Below are 27205 nucleotides of genomic sequence, written 5' to 3' on the forward strand. Positions count from 1 at the left end.
GATGAAAAACAATAAGTTGTAGTGTCTACAATATGATCCAAAAATTTAATAAATATGAGATGAGTCATCCTATTAGAACGACTTGCTGATAGAGTGAGCTTTCCTAAAATAAAAAGTTAAGAGGATTTACCGAGTGCACAAATATTTGAGCCACTATTTAAACATTGGATTGACGTGACCCTTACCAAGTCTATGAAAGTCTATATACGTCATATTTACTCCATGTTGTTTTTTCATGCCTTTATTTTGATGGTAAAATTTTTATTAAAAAATTATGAATAAGAATATATGAGATAATTTTATCTTTATTTTATTTTATTTTATCATATATTTATTAGAGATGAAAAGATGAGAAAATATTATTTTCACACCCCTACCATAAGATAATATTATCCAATATTGTAGAAAAAATGAATTAAATGAGTTGTCCGAGAAAATATTTCATTTTATCCAAAGAAATTTTTTCATCATAATAAACATATGAAAATAGTGAAAAATGAGTGAAAGTATTTTTTTCTTTCATTTTTTATCAAAGTAAACTCACCCTTAGTAGATAAAATAGGGAGATGAATATTGAACAATTGATCTTATTGTTCATACCAAAGAGTTTTATTACTTGGATATGGGGATTTCTCAATATGTAAGATCCATATTTTTTTTAAAGCACTATGTAAGATCCATATTGTAATCATATATAGTTCTCATATCTCAATTTCAATTCATATTGTAATTAATATGTGATTGTGGTTGTGTTCGGATATGAAGATCAACTCTACCTTTTTATCATATCTATTCCACGATCTGACTTTTCTAAAGAATTAAAATCATATTTTAACAAATCTATTTTGTTTTTTTTTTTCTAAATTAAAGACGATCTTATAAATTAATAGGTGTCTTTCAAAACAATGTTCCTAAGCTAATTAGGAAAATCAATGAATTCAACAAATTGAATGCCGAGAAGAACGCACATATTGCGCTAAACGATTAGCAACTATATTCACCTCTCTATAAACATGGTTGGCCCTAATCAACATAGACACATGCCAAATAATTTAAGAGAAAATAATACTTTCTCCGTCGTTGAAAAATATGCGATATTACATGATTGACCCAATGACACTAATCAACATAGACACATGCCAAATAATTTAAGAGCAAATAATAAGTACTTTATTCGTCTTTGAAAAATATGTGATATTTTTAATGCTACGAGTTTTAAGAAATATTAAATGAATGAGTGTAATTGAAAATTATTTTTATTTTTATTATGAATAGAATGGTACTCCCTCCGTCCCGCGAATCTTGAGTTAATTTTTTTCGGCACGAGAATTAAGAAAATAGTATTTAATGTGTTAAGTGTGGTAGGTGAAAAAGTAAAAGGTGAATAAAGGAGGCGGACACATGATCTACCACCCAAATTATGTGTTCGACCGATAAAATCATGTGTCCACCCGGTGAAATTATGTGTCCGTCCGGGTGGACACATGATCTAGCCACTCATCGTTCATATATATTCCTGACTGATAGCTGTCAAATTATTGACTTTTATGATTGATAGCTGTCAAATCGGTCAAATGTGTAAGACTTTCACAAAAAATCAAGCAAACCATCAAATCAAAAAGTATTTAAAGAATAGAACATAAAATACTTATATTTTTAAAAAATGACATTTTTACTATAGAACTTAAGGAACACGGCATTTTAAGTTTTCACTCCATTTTCTTTGTTAAATTGTGGGCTAAGGATGAATTTTGGTGTGCGAAATTGGGCGAGGGGCAAAAAAAAGTTAAAGCATGGCAATTGGCAACAATCACTATACACACGTCAAATGAGAGGATAAATTAAAAATAAGGGGACGGGGCCCGCCATTAACATCAACGGTGATGTGCACCGTGCTCCGACTTCCACGTGGCGAGTCCTGATTGGCTGATGAGGGACAGCACCAAATCAAGCGGGGATGGTGGGCCCCTATAACCTATTAATCATCGCCTTTTTCCTTCTTTATAGGGTAGAGAGTATATACGCTTTTCAGAGGCAAGCGTTGCCACTCTGGGATACCCTCTTTCTCTTTCTCTACTTTTTAAACTAATCACCATAAATTAATTTATGAGAATTCTGAATAATACTCCCTCCGTCCCCAAAAAAAGAATATTTTGGGGACGATACGAGTTTTAAGAAAAAATAATAAAGTTTATTGATAGTGGAAAAAAATATGTTATAATTAGTATTGGAAGTGGTGAAAATGTGAAAAAATGTTATAATTAATATTGAGAGTGGTGAAAAAATGAAAAGTAAGAATAAATAAAGTATTATTAGTGGTGGGGTAGTTGTCCAAAAATAGAAAAAAAGAAAGAGGAACTTATTTGGGGGACGTCCCAAAAAGGAAAAAGAGGAACTTATTTCAGGGACGGACGAATCACAATATCACATAAAATTGCTAAGTTTTTGGCCTTCATCGCACTCCTTTTATATTATAAATAACATTTTTTTGAGTCGGATTATAATTGACATATTGTATTGGAATGAAGATAATATATATACATATCATTTATTATCTTCCACGTATTATAGTCATGGATGTATTTGTTTGTCTTTTTTGTTTTTCATTAAACGGTAGTTGGACATCAATTATGCTTCCTTATTGAAATTGTAGGTGCTCGAACCCTCAAGCTACAAATTGAAAACTGTATTTACATTTGATAGGATCCAAATTTTTATTTTTATTTTAAAAGTGATAACATCTATCTAGGCCACCATTTTGTTGATGTGCATCTAATCTTGGCCATCTTAATTCTTGGCCGTTTGAATCCGCAAAGATTTAACATCTTATCATGTTATGCTAAAATCATTTTTTAATATCTAACCTGATTCCTCATAATCAGAAGATTTGGATCTAAAATAGAAAAATGTTTGAGATTTCTGATTACACAAGTGGCATGAGAGATACTGCTAATGCTTGCGCTCAATTTCTTCCTATCTCTACGATTAAATATTCCCCTATCTAATGATTTAGCTCCCTATATTATTTCAAAGAGGTGTGCTATTGAATATTGGATCTAAAACAGTAATAATATTATGAAAATAGAGTTCCTCTACTTGTTTAGCTAATAGAGAAGTAGTATGTTCATTGGAAAAAATAGTGAGTTTAGCGAGATCAAGCGTAACGCTGTAAATTGTGGAGAGAGAGAGATGTGGACAAGTACAGGAACTGGGCGGTGATGACTGCGATCCAGCGTGGCGCCATCTGACGGCACGCAGGTGGGACCCATGTCACGAGAGTGCTACCCTTGTAAAGCAGCAGTTGGGCGGCCCCACAACTGGTGGCATTTTAGGAAAGGCGAGGATTTTGAAATCGAAAAGGAGTCCACGTTGGCCGACTGCTGGGCCCCATTTGTTAATGATCATAGCTGGCGTTGTGGCCCCCACGTAAAAGTAGCGCCACCGGCCTTCGTCCCTCATTTGGCCCACCTTCACCAATTGCATGCACACATCAATCCCTCGCTTTCTTTAAGCTCTTCATAAACTTTCCCATTTTCTTTTCAACTTCATGTTCAAAAACAAAATCTAATTTCTTGAATGTGTAATTAGTAGATAAAATAAATTAATAAAATTACTTAAATATTAGATACTGATAAAATGTATTGTAAAAAAAATGAGATATTTGTAATGAAACATCTCATTATAAAAAATAAAATATTTATAATGGAACGGAAGAAGTATATTGTAGTATGTGCACATATATTTCAAAGAAGAGATTTATCCCCCAACATTAATTTTAAACATATGGAGAAAACTAAGCAAGAATAACCTTTCAAAAGAAAAAATTAATATTCCCTCCATCCCGATACAAATATTTCATTATTGTTGGACACAAAGATTAAGAAAAAATAATACTCCCTCTTTTCAATACAAATATTTCATTGTTTTTGGACACAAAATCAGATATGTGTAATTGGTGGAGAGAGACAAATATATTTATATTTGAAAAAGTAAAATAAGAGTAAGAGTAAGTGGTGGGCTCATTAGTAATTTTTTTTAAATTATTTGTCATAAAAGGAATATGACATTTTAATGAGATATCTCATTATAAAAAGTGAGACATTTATAATGGGGCGGAGGGAGTAATACTATTTTCGTTCAATAAAAATGTACACTTTTTTATTATACGGTCTCATAGAAATATGTACTACTAGTATTTTTAAAAAAATATTAGCCCGCCCAATAATACTATAAGAAAGTAGGTCATTTTTACCTTCAACACAATTCACCTAAATTTATTAAAACTCAGTATTCGAAAAAAATGAGGCACACTTTCAAAAAATGAAGAAGTATAAGCAAGAAAAGGAAGTAAAGTTAACACTTTCGGCGGTGTAAATTTCTATGGAGATCACATCACATGTATGTGGGGTTTCTAATTTACCCTTCTTACCTATCCTTTAATTCGAATAGGTACGAGTTTACATTGGTGTTATTTATGTTAATAAAACAAAATGTAAACCTTTCTTACACTTGTAAGTATAATATAAAATATACTCGCTTCATTCCTAAAATAAGTTCCTCTTTAGGGACGGCACGAGTTTTAAGGAAAAGTGCTAAGGTGTATTGATAGTGAAAAAAAATATGTTATAATTAGTATTGAGAGTGGTGAAAAGGTGAAAAAATGTTATACTCCCTCCGTCCGCCAAGATTATGTAAAAATTACTATATTTGGCGTCCGCCAAGATTATGTCAATTTCCTTTTATGGCAATGGTCCCGCCATCTTCTTTAATATTTTATCCTTACTAACACTCTTTATTTACAAAAAAACCACTCAAAATTCAATTTCAACCACACATTTCATAAAGTGGTGGGACCATTTCTCCACTACATCAAAATCATCACCAATTTTATTAAATCCTGTGCCCAAACAATTTTACATAATCTTGGCGGACGGAGGGAGTAATTAGTATTGAGAGTGGTGAAAAAGTGAAAAGTAAGAATAAATAAAGTATTATTAGTGGTGGGGTAATTGTCTAAAAATGGAAAGAAAGAAAGATAAACTTATTTAGAGGACGTCCCAAAAAAGAAAAAGAGAAACTTATTTCAGGGACGAACGGGGTATATATATATATAGGGTGCGGTTATAGTGAGAACCACACTTATCGTGAGAACATGAGAACCATTAAAATCAATGCATCTACTATATAAATTAATGCATTCGCTATTAAATTTAATGCATCCGAAAATAATAAATTTTTTGCTCCCTTCAGGATTCGAACCCAGCACCTGCATCCATCCACCAAGATGATGCATCCACCGTAGATCTTGATGATCGAATGGTTTAAAATGGTTCTCCGTTCTTATTTTATTAGTGGTTCTTATTTGAACCTCTCCCATTATATATATATATATATATATAGCAAAAAAATTATTTTTTTTGGGATGCATTAAATTTAATAGCGGATACATTAATTTGTATAGCAGATGCAGTAATTTTATTGGTTCTTATGTTCTCACGATAATTGTAGTTCTCACTATAACCGCACCCTATATATAATTAATTAATTAAATACTCAATTCAAGAGTATATATATGAAACAGATCGAGCATCTCAACGTGATTGAAGAAGAATAGATGGTGTGGCGTGAAACTGTGTAAGCTAATTAGAAGACCGTTTTTGATTTACCAAAATGGTGTAATTATACAATCGTAGTCCTCACGGCTCTGCGACTTCGATGATGTATTCATCTCCTCTAAATATAAATACGGGTCAATATTACGTTGTACCCCAACCCCACCATTCTATCTCTTAAAAACCAATAAAAAATTACTGGGAAACAATTATAAAGAAAAGCATATATTTTTTAATAATTAATTAGGAAAATATTACTGGATTTGTTGTTCAATAGGGACATTTACTTTGGAAGATTAGAGCATCCGCATTGATGTTACATGATAGCTTACTTTATGAGGGGGGATCACATGGTGTAAAGAGGCTGCATTGGGGTTATATGATAGAAATTAATATGCGTCGTGCCACGCCTTAGGGAAATTCTTCCACCCCCAATGCATACAATCAAGACTCCTGAATATCCCGGGAAATTCGTGTCGCGCCTCGTGCATCTGAGTAAGGCGTGTGATGTCCTCCGGCGTTGGACGGCGCAGATAATGGGCTCCAAAAGCCAGGATGACCGCCTTGCAGAACTTCTTGAGGCGTACACGCCCGGTGAAGTCGGTGACTTTGAGATATTCGTCAAAAGTATCTACACTGACGCCAGTGGCTAACTGGCGGATAGCCGACGTGCATTTCTGCAACGGGGAGAGAGAGTCACAACCTATTGCATCAGTGGTCATTTGGAAGTAAGTATCTTCACCTTGAACAGCCTCGACGATGCGCAAGAACAGCTCCTTCTGCATTCGAAAACGCCGTCGAAAAAATGTAGATCCGTACGTCGTACTATCGTTGAAGTAATCTTACATAAGACGTAGATGAGCTTCCTCTCTATCACGGTGGACGTAAGACCGGGGACGTTTCACACGTCCCGCCTCCGGCGCCGGCTGGGCGTAGATGTGAGCAAGCAATTGTTTCTGCAACTCTATCTCCTCCATGATCGCGTGAGCTACACCGTCAGATAAATCAGACGAAGAACCGTGGTCGGATTCCGCCATTGTCAGAAGAAAAAAGAAGAAAAGGCTTGAAGTATAGATTGAAAGAGGAGAATTGTGGAATGAAAGTGAGGAAGAAGGAAGAAGATAGAATATAAAGAGAAGAAAAAAAATTAAATTAAATTCGAACAGTCAAATTTGGCACGAAAACCGAGACAGTCAAAGCTGCCTTCAAATTCAAAATTCAAATATTTTTTTTAAGGCGCGTGTTATTTTCAACAGTTGATCGGGCTACACGATAGAACGTGTAGCCCTCGTGTAAGTGAGGGCTGCATCGGCTTACACGATAGCAGCCTTACACGAGTAGGCTGCTATTGTGTAACCGATGCGGATGCTCTTAGTATTGATAAATAAAAATAGTAAGATTAATCCATTACTTGCTTTGATTTATTGAAACTTTGGAATATCTCAAAACTCTTGATTATTTATATCATTTAAGTTTATTTTGTTTGATGTTTATCCCATTGAAATTGTGAAATTGGAGAGATCCTACTCTTAAAAATGAAAATACCCAATTATACATCTTATCGATCATGCAAAGAAAACTCACCCTAAATATTAAGAAAACAGAGTAGTTGTATGAGATAGGTTGAACATGGGAGCATCATGATCATAGTCACAAAACCAGAAGAAGCCGTTCAAGAAAAAGGGAAAAGAAGATATATAATAAATAACATGAATAGGCAAAATGTGAAATTGGCCTCCACCATGTGCCCCTGCCCTTTCAAGATTCAAGAATGATCAAAGCTCAGTACATGTGTAGCTCTAAAAAAGAAAACTTAAATTAACAATTATTTCCATTTTTATTTTATTTTATTTTTGTGGTAAAAAGATAAACAATTACAACTAGGCATGAGTGTGGCCTTTGCATCATCATCATCTTATGTGTCAGTTTGTCCCAAGATTCCGTAATTACATTATTATATGTTTGAAGTGGCTGATTTAAACTCCTATAAATACCCTCTCAACCCATCCTTTCATATCATCACATTCACTAGAACACTAGTAGCATTTTAGCTGTGAATTCTTCCTTTTTACTCCTTCACCACTCTTCACACTACAATGGCAGCAGTTGAGGTATATGCATATTACATGATTCTGCTCTCTTGCATGAAATCAATTTGTTGCTTACTTTGCTAGTTTGATCTCTTCCTGGTTTGGATCATTTTTCTTCTTCAAGTTTTGTGTGTATTCGCGCGCGAATGCGGTTGAGGAGAGGTTCGATCAATGAATTAGAAATAGAATCCAGTGATTTTGTTTTCTCGTGAAATCTGATCTGCATGGCCGTGGCTAGATTTAGTTTCAATTGTGAATAATGCAGTTCTAATTCCTCCCGCTCATCTCCATCTCATCTGATTAAAACGTATGGATTGTATATGATCACCTTTAAATTTTAATTAATTTTTTGAGCAGGTTGAATCAGTTCCAGTTGAAGAGATCGTCGCTCCAGTTGAGGCACCGGCGAAAGTGGAGGAGTCGCCAGCGGCGGTGACGGAAGAAGTAGCGCCGTCCGAAGCAACTGAGGAAGCTGCAGTTGCTGAAGCCGAGCCTGAGAAAGCAGTCCCCGCGGCCGTGGAGGAGCCAGCCGAGACAAAGGAGGTTACAGCTGAAGAGCCAGCCGAGGTAAAAACAACAGAAGAAGAAGAAGAAGAAGTTGTCCCAGAGAAAGAGGCAGTAGCGCCGGTGGCCGTTGAGGAGGAGGAGAAGGAGGTTGATCTTGCTCCCGCTGAAGCCGCCAAGGAGGAGGAGGAGGCTGCCGTCGCCGCGGAAGAGGTTGCTCCAGCTGAAGCCGACAAAGAGGAGGAGGCTGAGGCTCCTCCTGCTGAAGTCCCAGTTGAGAAAGCTGAGGAGTGAAGAGCAGCTATACATGTGAGAAAGGTGGCAGTATTTGAATCTTTTATTAGAGTTTGTGGTGCTTGAGTTATTTCTATTTTAATGTCTAGTTCTTACAAGTTTTTTATGTTGGGGTGTTTGGAAGCGAAATTATATGAGTAATTTGAGGGGTCCAATCCAAATCAGATGAATATATTTTGAGTTGGTCCCACAGGGTTAAACTTGTCTGCTTGGATTCATGGAGTTTCATCCTCATATTTTAATTAATAAAATTAAGTTACACTTATTTCTGGTGATTTTTCAGTGTTTACATATTTAGCTCGAAATTCATGCTATCCTGCTACTACTTGGATACTCTATTTTAAGTTTTATACGAGTATTATTCTCTTATTTGTATACATGTACAACGTGTGTAATGATCGGATTAACACACGACACAATATATACAAATTGTCACCTTTTTTTTTTCTTTTTCTTCAGGGGATATATAGCTCCATCACTTATTACCAACATTTAAAACACAAACCTTTCAAATAAGAAAAATTGTCACCTTTTTTTTTTCCTTTTTCTTCAAGGGATATATAACTCTTTACCAACATTTAAAACACAAACCTTTCAAATAAGCAATATACAAATTATTTTCTTCCGCAAATATTATTTGTTCTTAGTGCGCTATGACTTTGATGCGCCATGGATATAGTGATATATGAAATTGAAAATACCAATGTGTACAAAAATCTCACCATTCTTGCCATCTATATACTTAATAAGTTAAACCCATATCCACAGTTTAAAGAGAGGATGAAGTTACAATCGTTGTCAAAGAAAACATGACATGTAGCAACACCTCCATCTTCAGATAGTCGTCTAGTTGCCAAATAACCAAAAGTCTCGAGAGTCATCTATTATGTACAAAACTAAGAGAAATTCTATTTTCTGCACAACCCCCAAATCCACATATTTTCACCATGTCCCAAAGCTGCAACCTACATGCTCCTGAGTGATAATGCTAAGACGATCATGCATCACATCACTCGTAAGGTAAGCAGGGAAACACAATCGGTAAAAGCATGTATGAGATGAAGGAAGCCGTTCTGAGGAATCAGAAGTCTTGTAGATGTAAAGCCGAGAAGCCAAACCACTGAAACCTTCAACTGGTAAATATTTGATCGAGGTCCAGAAGAAGAGTAGAATCTTTTTCTGCTCCGCTGTCATCTCTCCGACAATCTGTAGGTTGAAAATATCACCACTTATAGATGTTTCAAGAAGGGTGCTGTATCGAAAATATCAATTAAATGAAAATAAACTTGTTCACATGGACAGAGCTTGGATGCTATTACATGGGAAAATTTTGGACTATTATTTACTGTACACTTTTGCAATATCACATGCCGCCATACTTCTCTAACTACTTGTTAAATGAATATAGTTATAGATACACTTTGTCATCTTTGGTAAGATGTTGCATTTTGCACAAGTACTCATAGAAACATCTTTTGACTGAGAAATAATAACCATTCTAATTCAGTGCAGAATTATTGGATTAACATCATATAATTAGCACAAAAGGTAGACTTGAATAAGTTAAAAACTTAAAAACTAACAAAGATGGGCAATATTTAACTAAACAAGCTATTAAAAGGGAAATTGATAGTGAAACTTTAAAGGTTAGCACTTACACATTCCTAATTTTGCACTGCTATCAAATCCTACCACCTTAAATTACTTGAAAATCAAAATGAATGTTATTCAGTTTTCTTGACACTTCTGGCTAATCCTTTCGTCAACACAATAATTTCTTTTCATTAGCGAGTCAAAATCCGTGTACATGCTTTGATCTTTATTATGAATAATCAAATTCAAGATCTAAATCAGAAATTGAAGGGGATAAAAGAGGGGCATTTACAAAAGTTCTGTACAACATCAGATTCTTCATTGACCCCCATTTTAGTGAACTCACATTGCGTTGGTAACTTGGTATAGATGAACCAAAAGTATTACACTGACATTCACCGCCGCTTCATTATGAAATAGTCAACTTAGCACAACAAAGAAGCAAAAAGAAACAGGAATGCAAAGCAAATTAGGAATAAATAAGATAAAGTTTAAAACGCTTCCAGGGAGACATGCAGGATGAGGTGCAGAAAAACTTTGTATTGCCTTCAACGACCAAAATGAAAAGGAATTTCATCAACATACCTTCCAAAACCAGGATATCTGATCATCTGTTTCCTTAAAGCCATGATACTCTGTATGTGCTTTCCAATCATCTACAGAGATTCCACTTTCACTGCCATGTAGCATCCAGTCCAGATCTTCTGGTTCCAAGCATTGGAAGAAGGACTTTTGGAGACGTCTGCAACTCATAATGTCAGCAAAACCTTGAACAAAATGGTCTACCTGGTCAGCAATAGCTATTACAAACCGGTGCTTTATAAGAGAATCAACATATTCCCTCCTATTTTTACTAGTTACAGCAATACTTTTCCCATCAGTGCAGAGGTTAACGGTCTTCCTTGTTCCCAGCTCCTCAATTTCATGAACGAATGTTAGACCTAAGGCATCTTGATCAACAACCTCAGGGTCCATCTCTAAGATTTGCTTGCAGCTACTATATAAGTAGGGATCTGCATCCCTTATATCTTCTAAGGTAATTGGATGCCCAGCCAATTGCAAAAAGAATAGACGATCAAATACAACACCCACTTGTATCTTATGCATCAAGGCTAAGGCAATCACCTTTCCAGAGAAGACAAAGTACTCAAGGTGCAATGGGTCTACTTTAGATGCTGCAAACAGAAAAGGCAATAAATGGAATGATCAGCCTTGTTAATTTCAACTGAACTGAAAGTACTCCTAATCAACAGGGCCAGCAAAAGGCCGCATGCGATTAGAAAAACAAGTACAAGTTGTAAGTTAATGTCACAGGGATTTTTGGTACCTAGAAAACAATTTTCTAAGTGTCTTTCTCTTTAAAGTATACTAATCACTGAAAGAATCATAAAGACAACTAAAATAATACCTTTCCATCAGAAAAGAAAAAAATTGTAAGAACACCTCAAGTTGCAATTTGTTTAGGAAACCAGAATGATCTGCCTTGATAGACTTACGTTTCTGTAAATGCTCAAGACCATAGAAAAACCCACTCAAAACATAAAATAAAATAAACCATAATTTTTCTTATTCCTAATCTTCATTGGCTTTTCTGCCTCTGGCAAGACTAGGTTGGATGCCAAAAATTTGAGTGAACAGGCCTCAAATAGTCTTACCATAAAAGTAGACAAAAAGGACTTCAAATACATGATATAGGTAAAAAGATCAGACACCAATTACTATAGGTTTCATGTCAAGTGAACTACTCCTAAAAGTTTGCCATCCAGCCATTAGAAGTTGAATCTTCACTTCTGGATTGAAATCTATTTCTCTTAACTAAGAACAATTTTGTTGGTGGTGGGAGCAAGAGATAGGGGAGGAAAAGATGCGGGAGAGGTCTAACTCAGACAGTACATGGTAGTTTGAGAGAAACGGGAACAGAATCAGTATGATGATAATGGGGAACATGTATATAAATCACTATAATTTCCCCTATTTATAAAGAGATCAGAAGTGCTATGTGGGAATGATTCCTATAAACCAAGCAACTTTGTTCATGCAGTTCCCCTCTCTCTTCTCCAGACTACCACACGAAGCACCACCTCAGACCTACTTTACTAGTTTTGTACACGACTGAAGCCTGGATGAAAAAGGCCAAGTTATCACCATTCAATATCTAAATAAGCCCCTGAATTAAAAAAAAAAAATCCAAACTTTCTAAATTGCAAAAAATCCATATAATATACTTGCTCCGTCCCAGCTAACTTGGTCTGTTTATTCTCGGAACAGTTATTTAGGAAGGTAAGATTGTAGTGTAAGGGTGTGTAGGGCCATATTTAATGTAGTCAAATGGGACATACAGTAACAATAAATATTATGAAACTACACTACAATGATGTTTGTTGACCATAGTACCTTGACCCTCGTAACTCATCCAATTTTATCTCAAAAGCCAAAGTAAACAACTAAACCACAAAAAAAAGGAGGTAGTGAATGAACATGATAAAGCTTCAAAATAAAACTAAGATGGCAGAAAATAGCTATTTTTGCCTATTAACCATGAACTTTGCCAATCCAGAAAAAGATAGGAACCTATACCGTCAGACTACTTACAGAGTAACGAGAATGGAGTTAAAATACCACATTGCTTGGCATGTTTAACATGAATACAAGAGTAATTACTCGTGTGGAATTAAAAAGCATAAAAACAAATCAAGACTACCAAGATTTGGCTACAGCAGACAAAATGAACAATGTAGTCACAGCTTCATTAATCCCAGAAATCACAAGAAACTACTGTCCTACTTACTCCATCACAGACCACTGGAGAGTGAAAAGTTATCAGATATGCAAAGCTAGAAACTTGCAGCATCCTTGCAACTATAGTTTCTTACACTGAGGGATCTCAATCTTCCCATGCAAACAGCATATGAAACAAAACTTTCCCAAGCATGGTCTATCATGCAAGCCCAAAAAAAACATGTGTTGTAAAAGCACATTTGTACAAGTGAACATGAAGATATTATACCAGACATGGATGAGTCTAAAGCAGCTAAATATGCACTTATTCAGTTCTTGACTTCTTGCCCCATTCTCCATTATACAGACCACAGGTATGTGTGTGTGTGTGTGTGCGTGTGTGTGTGTATATATATTGATAGAGAGAAGGCAGAGACCGATGAAGAAAATAGAATAAATGATACGTTCCCCAAAAGTGGCCAAGGCAACACGCCAATAATACGATAACGATAATCCCCTAATAACATAATGAAGAATATATGTATATATATATAGACTCTAACAAACCCTAATCCTAGGGATGATAATGCAATCTCACTCTCCAACATTTTCAAATGTACCAAAGTTGTCTCCTTTGTAGTACTCGGGTGTTCTGCTAGAAAGCAAACGAAGATTGATGTGAATGAATACCAAATCCTCATCACGTTTGGGCGACATCTTATTTCTTTGCAAGAAATGGATAAAAGAGTACGTGCTCCAATTCCTGTCAGCACGTGAAGGTTGGACAAGTAGCTTCAATGCTAAACCATTCAGCAAGGGTGCGTTTGTTCCATATGTGTGCTTGTTCCCCTAACTCTTGGGAGCCATATCATATCGCTCTCAATCGAGTCAAAGTCGACAAAATTTGCCATCATGCTAGAGAAGTTAGCTAACTCTTGTATCACAATCCTTCTTTAAGACATGTTTGGAAAGTATTTCTTCAAACATATGATTCTTTCCTTAGATATTTAAGTTTAGATTGTTGGCTATAATATCTATAATCAAAACGATAAATTAAAATGAAGATAGTAAAGACTGAGAGTAAAGAAATTAGATGTTTAAGTTTAGATTGTCACCTTGGATTGAGTGAATGAGCGAAGCAATGAAGGGGAGTGTTGTTTTTCTCCAACAACTAACTAGATCGTATGAACAACCTTATAAAAGTTGCTCATCTGATCTAGTTGAAGTCTTTCATGCTCATATATTGTCTGCTTCACTTTTCTCAAAAATAGATCTCACATATCATAGACTAAGTGAAGACGCAACTTATCCGTGCCACGAGCGCGAAGCATATCATATAAAGGAGATGTAAATGAAAGTATATAGTCAACTTTATCCCACCAAGTACATCATCCTCTCGATATGCATTCCATTGTTCACTAAAGACCATCTCACGAAGACATTTCTTAATTAGCTTCCACTGCTTCAATATCACAATAACATAAGCAAATCGAGTAGGACCAACCAAGAGCAACTTCAGAAGCAGAAACCTGATGAACATTGCTAGCCGCATGCCATGACGCATGATGAAGTTCTTGTTCAAATTAGCATCTACATAAACATTCGAGATCCAAGAACACAATTCATTTGTGTCTTGATTGTTTTCAACGTTCTTTGCGGTGTATATGTTCTGTAATGCTAGATTGAGCGTGTGGACAACAATTGGTGTCCACACAATGCTAGGATACGTTCCTTGAACAAGGAGAGCCTTGCACCTTAGACAATTCTTCGCATTATCCGTGATTACTTTAACCACATTTTGAGGTCCAACCTCTTTAATCATCTCCTACATCTGATAAACCCCAAACAATCAACCGCATTTAAAACATAAGCCTGCTTTCAGCAATGGCCATGAAGTTGATCAATGGTCTTCTTTGTGTCACTCTATCCATCACTCAAAATGCTTGTTCCTTTCTTATGACATGTGCTCTTGATGCGTTGCAACTTGCAAGAGACGCTTAACATTTGAGTGCTCTTGTTCGAGTAAAGATGTCCTCAATGTGTTGTACACCGGTGGCACATAGCCTGCCAAATTGTTTGTGGGGCTACATATGTATAGTTGCTTTCATAGTAAGGGCTTCTTACCAAATGAATTGGCAAGCCCGATGAATAGAATAACTAATGCATCCAAAATATTTCGGCATTGAACATTGAACGCATTTGCAAGAGACGATTAGCTTCCTTCACTCTCCTTTCTCTTCTTCGACTCGTATGTCTTATAGATGTCATTTGAAAACATTTAGGGTTGGGAAGGTGGCAATAGGACTGACTCAAGCGCACTAATTGTTAGTCTTCTAGTTTCTTCATCCAATAATCAACGGATTTCATTCATATCTTGAGCGATTACTTTAGGGCAAGGTGTAATACCTCTATGCAACTTCAACAAGTGATTTATAACCCGAGTGTAAGTAGTTTTCTTCATCATTCCACAAAAAATGCATTTCACAATCAACTCCCCCGTCACCACCTTTTACATTTCCAAACCTCTTTACGTATCTCCACAACGGTTTCGAAAATCACCAATTGTAGGTGATGGAAGGTGATAGAATAGAAGTAGATGAAGATTTAGAATTGGTATTCATAATCCTGCCAAATTTAACAAAATCACATAATTTAATATAGGAAATAGAATTCCACACTTCTCAATTTTGCTACCCACAGACCATGAGAATTATTTAAAATTTTGCAAGGTTCAGAAGGCGGCGTAAAGATATACAGAAGTTGAGTTAATAAAATAGAATCCCAGACGTCTCAATAAAATTCAACCTTGCAAGGAGTGAGCAAAATCCGGTTAAATCCGAACCGAACCTAACCGAAATACTAATTCGGTTCGGTTAATTTGGTTTTCGATTCGGTTTTGGTTTTGAATTTTGAAACTTTCGATTTTTCGGTTCGGTTATGGTTTTAAAAAAAAAATATTTGGTTAACCGAAAACCGAACCGAAATAATTAATTTAATAATATATATATATATATATTCTTTAAAAATTAAAATGATTATTATTAGTGCTATTCTATAAAATAGTCAATAATTACTCTTAATTTATACTCTTAATCTTTGGTAAAGATATTTTGAAATTTTGGATTATTATTTTTTACGGATTTCGAAACATGTACATTGAATGTTATTTAGTTATTTAAACTTAAAAAAATATATTGTTCGGTTTTAAGCATGTTCGGTTCGGATTTGGATATTAATTATATAATTCGGTTTTAATTTGGTTTTTGTTATTCGGTTCGGTTCGGTGACCGAATGCTCACCCGGTGGTGGCAGAACCCAGTTGGCGAGAATCTAGCGGCAGCGGCGTTTGACGAACCCAGACGGTGAGAACCCAGAGGCCCAATTGGCGAGAACCTAGCAGCAGCAGCGGATGGCAGTGCGAACGCAGATGGCAGCGGCAAACCCGGACAGCAGCGGTGATTTGGTGCGCGCATGAATGGCTTCAGAGTCGGACTGAGCAGACGTCTCAATAAAATTCAACCTTGCAATTGGCAAGAACCCAGCGGTGGTGGCAGAACCCAGTTGGCGAGAATCTAGCGGCAGCGGCGTTTGGTGAACCCAGACGGTGAGAACCCAGAGGCCCAATTGGCGAGAACCTAGCAGCAGCAGCGGATGGCAGTGCGAACGCAGATGGCAGCGGCAAACCCGGACAGCAGCGGTGATTTGGTGCGCGCGTGAATGGCTTCAGTCGGATTGAGCAGCGTGCGTGAACCCAGGTTTGCGAAAAATGAAATGCGCAGGAACAGAATAGGGGCCAGGGCGTATTTTTTTACGGGTCAAACGTATTTGACCGTATTTTTAATTAAAAAAATAGGGTAAATAAAAAAATGTCCCTAGGGACGTATTCTACGCGTCTTTCTGAAAAAAATGTCCACAGGGATGTATTCTAAACATATTTCTGTGTTATTGTCCCCGGCACGAATACGAGAACCAAGGGGGTGTCCTCGTGCTTCATAGAAACTATCTAATCAAAATTGAAATCTATGACAGTCATCTATGCAGTACCTCAAACTCACATAGCATGTTCACCAGCCAAACAGCAGTATCACTAGAGTCTCTTACATGTAATATATACCATGTAACCCTAACCCAAATCATGTATCTCACTGCACTTCTACTTGTACTTCCATCATCACCCACAGCTTGTTTGAGGGTTTCTTGCTCATAAGTTCACTAGAGTGGTCAACTATGAGTGATATAACCAAGATGAACTTTCGGTGCTTATGTAAGCAACGGCAAAGCTCAGACTTGTGTTGCACAGTTTTACTCCAACATAGTCACGCTATCTTTTCCTTTTCTATGCTTGGATGGCACAACGGATGTTTGCTACGGATACCAATGAAGACCTTACCTCTTTCTATTTTCGACAGCTAATCAAGTAAATATCAGCAAAAATTAACCATCCTTTAAAGATCTATTACATGGTTGACAACACTAAAGCACAGACTCAATCTTACGACAAAATAGAGATGCATATCTTCCTCCAATCCTATGCATTGTGCATGCAATTTGATCAGCAGCAGTATACTGTTCGCTACTTACTTATAAAACATATGCAAAATTCAACAGCTTGCAAAAGCATTAAAACAGGAAAATAAGATATCCTATGTGAAAGAGAATCACAAACACTTAAGAAATTATTGTAGGAAAATAAAGGATCCATACCTGGATTTGGAAAGAACCTTCTACGATCATTAGAGCAAGCAACAAAGAGGGCATTTTGAGGGTTGAAAATTGCTTGGCATACCAAGAAAAACCACTCCCGAAGGACACCAGGGCCAGTGGCTTCCTCATTCTTGAACTCCATAAATAAACCAGCGCGTAAGGAATCAATATCTGCATGTTTCATGTATTCAAATGATTCTGCCAACAATTGAGAGCGGTCAATGAGCATCTCATGCAGCTCCCCATAATCATCCTTCACCTCCGGAAGCATCATCATTGCTAAATGTCTCCTTGCTTCAAAGTTGGTCACTTCCTTACACTCAAGAATCCAATTATGGTCCTCACTTCTCTTTGCACACCTGACAATAAGATAACAGAAAGCTCCCTTTCTCTTCTTCATCATTTCCCAAAATAAACCTTCACAGCCACTGTAAATTTTTGAAATATTATTAAGTTCCTTCAGAATAGCAAGGTAATGACACGATCCAACACAAAGGTTGTCAGTATCCTGTTTCAAATCACTGTTCATACGAGCCTCAGTTTCCACCAAACACATCTCTAGTTTACTCAATAAATCATCAAAAATTGAATACAAAATTCCAATTTCATCTGCATAACCATGTGGTACGCCACGAAGATCCTCACTCAATGGAACTCGAATTGGACCGAGAAACCGTGCATTTCCCTTAATCCCATTCCTCACTGGTGCCACAAATGAAGAGAAATCATTTATATCACTCAATGAAGGCCCCGGAAAAGGCATTGACTCTATGCTTAAGACCAAATCATGGGAGAGTTTAGCTGCTAACTCATTAATAAAAGGAAATATATCACGAACATCAATTTTACCCTTCTGGTCTCCAACCTCAATATACTCCATCATTGCCCCTAAACTACTTCGACACAAACAATACAATGGATCATCAATTCCAGCTGCCCTCTTTAACAACTTACAGAATTCCAAAATTATAGGCACACACTCATGATACATATTCTTAGGCAGAGCAGTCTTACTGGAGGCGATGAACTGTCTAATGGCCTCATCTGCGGCAGCCCTATTGGGTCTATGAGAAGACATATAGAGCATCACGAGAGCTGCGGGTGCCGAAGATGCACTGAAAATCTGCAAATGGCCAGATGCCTGGTCAAGGTCCATCCGCGGAGTCATAGACAAGAACTCGACCAGCATTTCTTTCACAGTTTTAGTGGTGGGAGCATCAAGAAGCTGCGAAGCCGGAGGGTTGTTCTTGCAGAGGTCGAAAATAGAAGAAACGACGCTGTCGATGAGCTGCCAGGCGAGCGGGTGTCCGGTGCTGCGCATACGACCGACAAGGTGGAGGCCGGCATCGTTCTGCACTTGACAGTCGGCCAAAGTCTGCTCCCACTGGAGCTGCTTACCCCGGTAGATGATCCTCTGCTCAATAATCGGAATTCCGGTGATGGCCTGAATCTTCTCGTGGATGGATTTGATTGTGTCGGTAGAGTCGGCGTGGAGGACTAGGGTGTGGTCAGAGAGTATGCGGACGAAGAATTGGAGGCGCGTGAGGGAGTCGGGGAGGGATGATCGGGGGCGGGAGCGGGAGGAGGAGGGGAGGGCAGAGTGGTCCTTTCTCATCCTAATAGGGTTTATGGGGAGAAGAAGGGCGTCGTCGGCATAATCGTCGAGCTTGCGCTTGGAGAGAGATGACGACATCGGGGGTTGGGGGTTGGGGGGCCGTTCACGCCATGGAATCGTAAACCCCCCAGCACAACACAGCCCCACTGTGCTTTTGGTTTTGGGAGAGAGACAGATTTGGTGAATCAAATCAATGGAGGAGGAGGAGGAGTGTGTGAAGCCACCACCATGTGTGTGTGTGTGTGTGAAAATTTAAGAGAGGATTGATTGTGTTTATGGGAAAGGGAGGAAGGCCGAAGGGAAGGGGGGTGGGTTTCCAATCCGTTTCATAACAATTTGGCTGCCTCTAGTGGTGGGTGGGTATATGCAGCTCTCTCTTACGCAATCTTCCTCTAATTACCAAACTACCCCTCATTCCCGCGGATATATCCACCCGTCTTCTGCCTTTCTTTAATTCCAATTCCAAAATTACCCACGCTCTCATATTTTAATACACCTTTTTAACTTTTTATTATTTAAATTAATCCCAAAGCCATGCTTCCTTTTCTTTTTTAATCACAAAGCCAAGCTTATTGTGAATGTGATATACATATACAAGTAATAGGAGCATAAAGTCGAGATCGCAATCTGCATAAATTCATATCAATCCATAAAATTTATATTTATAACGTATTTTATATTTTCTTAAATTAAAATACAAAAATTTATCTTTACAGTCAATCCATCAATTTATGATATGCTTGAGTGAATGATTTCATAATAATAGAAAAAAGTGGAACGAACACGTGGCAATTTGAGCCTTGAGAGTAAACTGAGTTTTAAAAATCTATCTATACTATTAAAAAAATATTTTTTAATTTAAATTAATTTTAAAATTGAGTGAAAGTTTTATAATTATAATAAAATTGAAGGTTTATTTATATATTATAGTATTTCTTTTTTCTTAATCTTTCTTTTATGTTTTATTTCTTTTTTAAAATTATGAAATTTGCATTTTATAAAATACTGATCTACATATCAAATCAAAGATCACGACAATAACTTTAATTAAACACATCTTATATAAATATTGAATTTAAATGTAAAAGTTATACTTCCGCCATCTACGATATCGTTTCCACTTTTGTCATTTTGATCTATTTCCACTTTCATTTATAGTAATAGGGTTCACATAACATTTTATTTCCCTTCACACATTTATAGTGAGACTCAAACTTCACTCACACCAATACCCACTATTATCAACTATTATCCATCATTTTATTAAAACTCTTATCGTTCACAATGTGGAAACGATATCGTGGACGAAAATAGTATTTATTTAAAAATTCAAACTTAACAAAATGATCTCTCATATCTTATCTTTTTCTGAATAAACATATTTTTTTTATATTTTAGCTTATTTTATTTTTTCAATTTTTTTTTTACTTTTTTATAATATCAATTGTTATTATTATGAATTTTTATTTTTTTTCTACATTCAACACATATATATTCAATTAAAATTATTATTTTTATTATATTTATAAATATGATAATTAAATTGATACTAACTTTATATATATATATATATATATATATATATATATATATATATATATATATATAGGGGGAGCGCTCCAATGAGACCCCCTATTTTTAGTGAGACCTAAGACATGATCTCGTGCGTTTATTTCATCAATCCTATGACTGAAATATTGTATCTAGAGGGAGAATTTTTTTTCTCAGGGTTCGAATCCTGAAGGGATCTAAATATTTTAAATTACGTTATTTATCAGTATATATTGTCTTGTTCATTAGTTTATACGTCTTATTCATTATTAATTTTTTTAATTTTATTATTCATGAGTATTTTTTTATGACCGAATACAATGAATCACACCGAATACAATTTCCATGACCTATATTGCAAATTCATGCGTATTTTTTATGTATTTATTGTAAAAATAGATATTATATTAGTAATTCGTCAAATATAACATACGGTAGGCAACACTAACATCAAAAAATTAATATCTTGATTGAGTTAGGTTTGTGTAAACGGCTGAACTCTATTGGATTGCATATCATTAAGAAGTTCATTAATTTCTTCCAGCAGCATGGAACACATGATGAAATTGTTGTTTATGATTTCGTAAGCTTATAATATAGTTTGTATACTCTGGTGTTGTAATGTTTACTCTGGTGAGGCTGTCAGAGCAGAGGAATCGCTGCTGCCAGAGCAGAGAAATCGCGCCGCTGCCTTCGCCAGAGGAATCGGTCTTCTGCCAGAGCAGAGAGATCACGCTGCTGGCAGAGCAGAGAGGTCGCGCTGATGCCAGAGTCAGAGCCGAGGCATATCAGAGTCAGAATTGCCAAGGCAGAGTCAACACCCCAGAGCCAGAGTCAAAGTTTCCTTTGCAGAGCTAGAAGTCATAACTGTTTTGCATAACGGTTTCTTTGATGGTTGTTTACAGCTCGTTATTTTCAAAGTTTGCTATATAATGAGCAATTGGGTGTCAAACACCAGTCAACACTTGTAACACCTTGTAAAATTCTCAGTTCGCGAATCAATAATAGAAGCTTCCTTTCTTGGTCCCGTAGATGTAGGGTTTCAGCCCGAACCACGTAAATCTTTTGTGTTCATCGCAATTTCTTCGTCAATTTTCTTTACAAGTGGCGCCGTCTGTGGGAATCTTGATCCACAACCGACGTAGGAATGTCGATGCCACGAATTGAGACCGAGAAGTTTACGGGGAAGAATGATTTTGGGTTATGGCGTATCAAGATGCGTGCATTATTGACCCAGCAAGGTTTGGCGGCAGCTCTGAAAGGGGATGATGAATCTTCTTCATCGGCAGTTACAAGGGATTCCGCGGCAGCTGTGGAGGCAGAACTCAAGAAAGCATAAATGCGTGAGAGGGCCCATAGCCTTATCATCCTATGCCTAGGTGATAAGGTTTTGAGGGAGGTAGCCAGGGAGAAATCTGCAGCGGCGGTGTGGGCAAAGTTGGAGGCGATTTACATGACAAAATCGCTTGCAAATCGGTTGTTCTTGAAGCAAAGGTTGTACTCCTACAGAATCTTGGATGGAAAACCGATTGATGATCAATTGGAGATATTCAATAAGATCATTGATGATCTTGAAAATGTTGATGTGCGAATAGGAGATGAGGATCAAGCAATTATCCTACTCAATGCTCTCCCGAGTTCATATGATCAACTCAAGGATGCTATGTTGTATGGGAGAGAAAGTTGTTCGCTATTTTATTTAACACGCCGCAAGTGTACGGGTGCAATTGTGTACAGTAGCAAGCAAGGTCGTATTCCACAGAGACTGATTATTATCAATGCCTATGCTAGATTATTATTCCTCTATCTGGAAAATCGAAAAGAGAGTTTTGTTTTTAAACTAATAAATAAACAGCAGGAAAGAAAATTAATCAAGCTGCGAAACAGAGAAACAGATAAGAGAAGATTTCCCAAGGCAAAGGTTTCAACAAATTCTCCTAACTAACATGTTCAATTCAATTAATAAGATGATTCTTAAGGCAATCTCTAAGCTAGTTCATACCCACTCCCGTGGCATACAAACCGTTGATTACATGCAAGGCTACCGTCCCCGGATCGCACTTCTAACATGCAACTCCTAAAAGCTCATAGGATTAACGCCCTCACAAATATCAATTCCCTTTAGAATTAAATATATGTGTTCTATGTTCTTAGTTCAGGTAATAATTATCATCTCCCGATATCAAATTAGAACCTATGATTATGCTAAATTGGTGGCCAATCAATAAAGCAAACAATTATAACAAGAACATAAAAAGGAACAACAATCTCAATTAATTGAATCAAACAGTCAGAAATTCAAATCATGTCTACTCCCTAAACCCTGGGAAAAAGGGATTCTAGCCACACATAGACATATGACTAAAAATCAATATCTCAAATACACAAATAAACATTCAACAATGAAACCGTAGTAGAATTCGAGAGTCTTCAGTTCTTGCTCTGGCTCCGTCCTTCGTCTCTCTCAGCTCTCAGGTAAAGTAAAATATGATAAAAGATGATAAAAGGTGTTTGGAATAAGCTAAAGGAAGGTATTTATAAGCCCTAGGTCGTCTAAGCCCGAAAATACTCCAAAAATGCGCTTTTAGTGAAAAATCGGAAAAACTGGGCGGAACTCGGCGTCTCGCGCGGCTGCATGGCCAGCCCGCGCGAGCTCGCGCGGCCGCACGACTGGCCCGCGCGGTGTTCCAGCGGCTCCTGCTCCGTCGCGCGGCCGTGGCATGCGGCCGCATGCCTGGACCGCGCGACCTCCAGCGCACGCACTCCGACCCGCGAACTTCCCGACGCTCGTTCTTGCTCATCCGGTGCACGATTTGAGCCCCGTTTGCGCCTATGGACTCGTCTCTTCACGTACTTCATCCAAAACTTCACAAATCGAGTCCAAAACCTATAAAAACAACACGAGCACGGACGAGTAGTCTATTCCACAAAATTATGCAATTTGAACCATAGACAACTCAACAACTCAACAAGAAACGCCCAAAACGCTAAAGAATAACGCGATAAAAGAGTAAAAATGCAGGTAAATCAAACCCCCCAAACTTAAACCATTGTCCGTCCTCGGACAAAACAAAGATGAACCAAGAATGAATCAACAAGAGCGCAGAGAAAAGTGGATAACATTGTGGCTTCAGATTTGTCAACAAAAATAACGACATGCATTTTTATCTCTTATCATCAAGATATCACACTCATGACAAACTCAAATTATGGTCTCAATGAATTTCAATCCTCACCAAAAAGATAAAGAATTTAAGGTCTCTCAACTCTCAAGTGTAAATCAACATGGACGTGTATACACTCAGTTCAAGCAAAACAAGTACTCAACCATAAGCTTGTCAATCGTCTCACCTCTCCACCACTTAATGTGTGCTCCTATAACCAAGATCAAAAAGGTCTTTATTGAAGGTTGTAATGTAGGCTCTTTGGTAAGGTAGGATATGTTTGGCTAAGTGACTCAAAGATGCAAATCAAAGTAATATCATCACCAACCTTATAGCATTCTTATTCAAATCTATCATCCACCTTCCACAAAACCAAATTTTTTCAATATATAATCCACCACAACACAACACAATATATTATTTCTCATGACATTATGACTTTCTAATGCATCCTACGTACCCATTTTTTTTTCTTTTTTTTTTCTTTTTTTTTTCTTTTTTTTTTCAAACAATACATGGTACTAGGATTTTTCCAATCAAGAACAAAATTCATAATTCATAGTCACACATCTCCACAACGCCCACTATCTCATATCAACAATTTCCAAGCTCCCACCCAAGGCTAAACCAAATAAAATGGACAATAAGGCTCAAAGGGGGTGAACTAGGATCATATAAAGATATAGGACAAATATGGGATAAATAGGCTAGCAAAGATGGCCTTCTATCATCTCAAAATTATTAAGCACACTATGTGACCTCGAGGGAGAAACCAAGACAAGTTCTAGTGAGAAACATGCATGCTTGAACAAACACTCAAGAATAGGAAATAAGACTGTAAAAATGGTGACAGTCAAAGCTCAAATCTCACAGCTTATTTCATTGATTGCAAACACATAGAGACCATGCTTATCATTCATCAATCATGCTCAATCACAACAATATCAAAACAAATGCATGCAATTTCACAATTTAAAGCAGAAATCATCATAAGCCAGTTATCAAACAAGACTCTACACAACTCGCATCATCATCACGGTACATCACGAAGAAACCACCAAAGCAAGACTGAAACAAACTCAACGACAAAACAAACAAGAACAACCAAAGCAAACAGTGCACCCACAAAGACACATCCCCCCAAACTTATTCACCACCAAGGAGAATAAGTTTGAAAAGGATTTGTGGGGCACGAAAACAAACAAACAAACAAACGAAAAGGAACAAACTAACCAGAAATTGGGTTGCCTCCCAATAAGCGCTATTTTTAACGTCGTTAGCTCGACAGAACAACAAACTCATCAAGGAGGCTGGTACAAGCAGTGCTGCGAACAGCTGCTCCCTGCTTCATGCTTCTCAACCAACACTCCTCCTTTAAACTTTCGATCACCTTTCTCCTGCCAAGAAAAAGGATCCGCATCAAATGTATTAAAAACATCAACACTTACCTTGCCCGGATCTTTTGCTTTCTTTGGCGCTTCATCTTTGTGGATGTGGCATGGTTCATAGACATGGAAAGTTCGGCTCTCATCATGAACTCGCAGTGTGAGCTCTCCTTTCTCCACATCAATCAAAGCTCTTCCCGTTGCAAGGAACGGGCGCCCCAAAATCAGCGGAATTTTGTTCTCATCCTCAATGTCTAGAACCACAAAATCTGTAGGGAAAATAAAATCCCCCACCTTCACAAGTACGTTCTCCACAATTCCACGAGGGTAGGTGACCGACCTGTCCGCCATCTGCAGCCTCATTGATGTCGGCTTCAACTCTCCAATTTCCAGCTGCTGAAAAACAGATAGAGGCATAAGATTTATGCTCGCCCCCAGGTCGCAGAGTGACCTTCCGAAATGCTGGCCTCCAATAGTGCAGGAAAGTGTGAAGCTGCCCGGATCTTTGACCTTTGCCGGCAACTTCCTCTGCAAGATTGCGCTGCATTCTTCATTGAGATTCACCGTCTCAAACTCTCCCAGCCTCATCTTCCTCGAGATAATGTCCTTCAGGAATCTAACATACTGCGGCATCTCCTGCAGTGCTTCCACCAATGGAATATTAATGTGCACTTTCCTGAAGATCTCTAAGAACTTGGAGAACTGCTCCTTCACCCTCTCTTTCTTATGGCGCTTAGGGAGATGAATGGCCACAGTTGCTGGCAAAGTTGCTTTTTGCTTTTCATCCTTCTTTCTGCCAGAAACCTCAACAGTGACCTCCTCAGCTTTTTCCTCAATTAGCCGTGCGCTTTCCTCTTTTGCCGTCATAGCTCCTTCCTTTGTAGTCCTGCTCGGCAAATCAACCATCTTAAAATGGCGCTGGGGAAACGGCAGCCACCCAGGAGGACGCAGATGAGGTGGAAGTCGTCGGCCTTCCTCCCAGGCTTTCCACGATAGCTCTGGTTTCTCCATCTCACGAGATTCATGGCTGCCTTCTGAAGTAGCTTCACTCTTCAATCCGATGGCCATGCACTGCTCCTTTGCATTCACCTTGGCATTGTTTGTGAGGTTGCCCGACTGTTGGAGTTTATTGACGGCTGTGGCTATTTGACCCAATTGGGTCTCGAACATCTTCATTTGAGTCCCCACAGCAACGGCATTGGACTCTAGCTTTTCCATCCTCTCATCTGCCTTGGAGATGAACTTCATCATCAGCTCCTCTATATTTGGCTTCTTCTCTTCATTAATGATTCCATTCGTAACAGAGAAGCCTGGTGGAGGTTGGATTGCATTGTTGGGATTCCCATAAGCCAAATTGGGATGTGGACGCCCTCCATGATGAAACTGTTGTCCACTATTGTATCCACCCTGTTGCCCATGCTGAAAGTTCCCATAGTTTCTGCCATTGATGTAGTTGACGTCTTCTACGCCTGTCGGGATCTCTACAGCTGGCTCAGAATTGCCAACAGTCATAGCCTTGATTTTCGAGTTCATCTCTGCCAGCTGAGTCAAAATCAATGCCACGGGATCTGAACTGGAGGTAGCAGCAACTTTCTTCGAGTGAACTCTCTCGGATGGCCATTGATAGCTCGTGGTGGCCATGCTTTCAATGATCTCCATGGCTTCAGAACTCCCCTTCTTGAGCAATGAGCCCCCTGCAGCTGTATCCATGAACATCCTGGTGCGCTCTCCACAAGCGTTATAGAACATGACCACCAGAGTCCCCTCATCGAAGCCATGGGACGGGCACTTCCTCAACTTCTCCTGGTATCTCTCCCATGTCTCTGCTAGTGTCTCTCCATCGAACTGTTGGAATTGGAAAATCTCCATCTTTAACTTCAATGTGAGCCCCGGAGGATGGAACTTCCGCAGGAAAAGATCAGCCAAATCCCCCCATACAGGATTAGCTCCCAGCTGCAAAGTATGATACCATGAC

At 37.8% G+C, this 27205-nt stretch overlaps 2 protein-coding genes across 2 annotated transcripts; one reads left to right on the forward strand and one right to left on the reverse strand.

Moving 5' to 3' along the window:
• Positions 1–7372: 7372 nt before the first annotated feature.
• LOC130985880 (fruit protein pKIWI501-like) lies at positions 7373–8775 on the forward strand. The gene is made up of 2 exons (XM_057909046.1): positions 7373–7723; positions 8060–8775. The coding sequence occupies exons 1-2, from the start codon at positions 7709–7711 to the stop codon at positions 8498–8500; spliced, it is 456 nt and encodes a 151-aa protein (XP_057765029.1). The 5' UTR covers positions 7373–7708; the 3' UTR covers positions 8501–8775.
• Positions 8776–9206: 431 nt separating this feature from the next.
• LOC130985879 (E3 ubiquitin-protein ligase UPL5) lies at positions 9207–19468 on the reverse strand. The gene is made up of 3 exons (XM_057909045.1): positions 17516–19468; positions 10679–11268; positions 9207–9706 (listed from the first exon to the last, which is right to left on the reverse strand). The coding sequence occupies exons 1-3, from the start codon at positions 19206–19208 to the stop codon at positions 9443–9445; spliced, it is 2547 nt and encodes an 848-aa protein (XP_057765028.1). The 5' UTR covers positions 19209–19468; the 3' UTR covers positions 9207–9442.
• Between the last annotated feature and the right edge of the window lie 7737 nt (positions 19469–27205).

The sequence above is a fragment of the Salvia miltiorrhiza genome, chromosome 5 (assembly GCF_028751815.1).
Source record: "Salvia miltiorrhiza cultivar Shanhuang (shh) chromosome 5, IMPLAD_Smil_shh, whole genome shotgun sequence".
NCBI lineage: Eukaryota > Viridiplantae > Streptophyta > Magnoliopsida > Lamiales > Lamiaceae > Salvia > Salvia miltiorrhiza.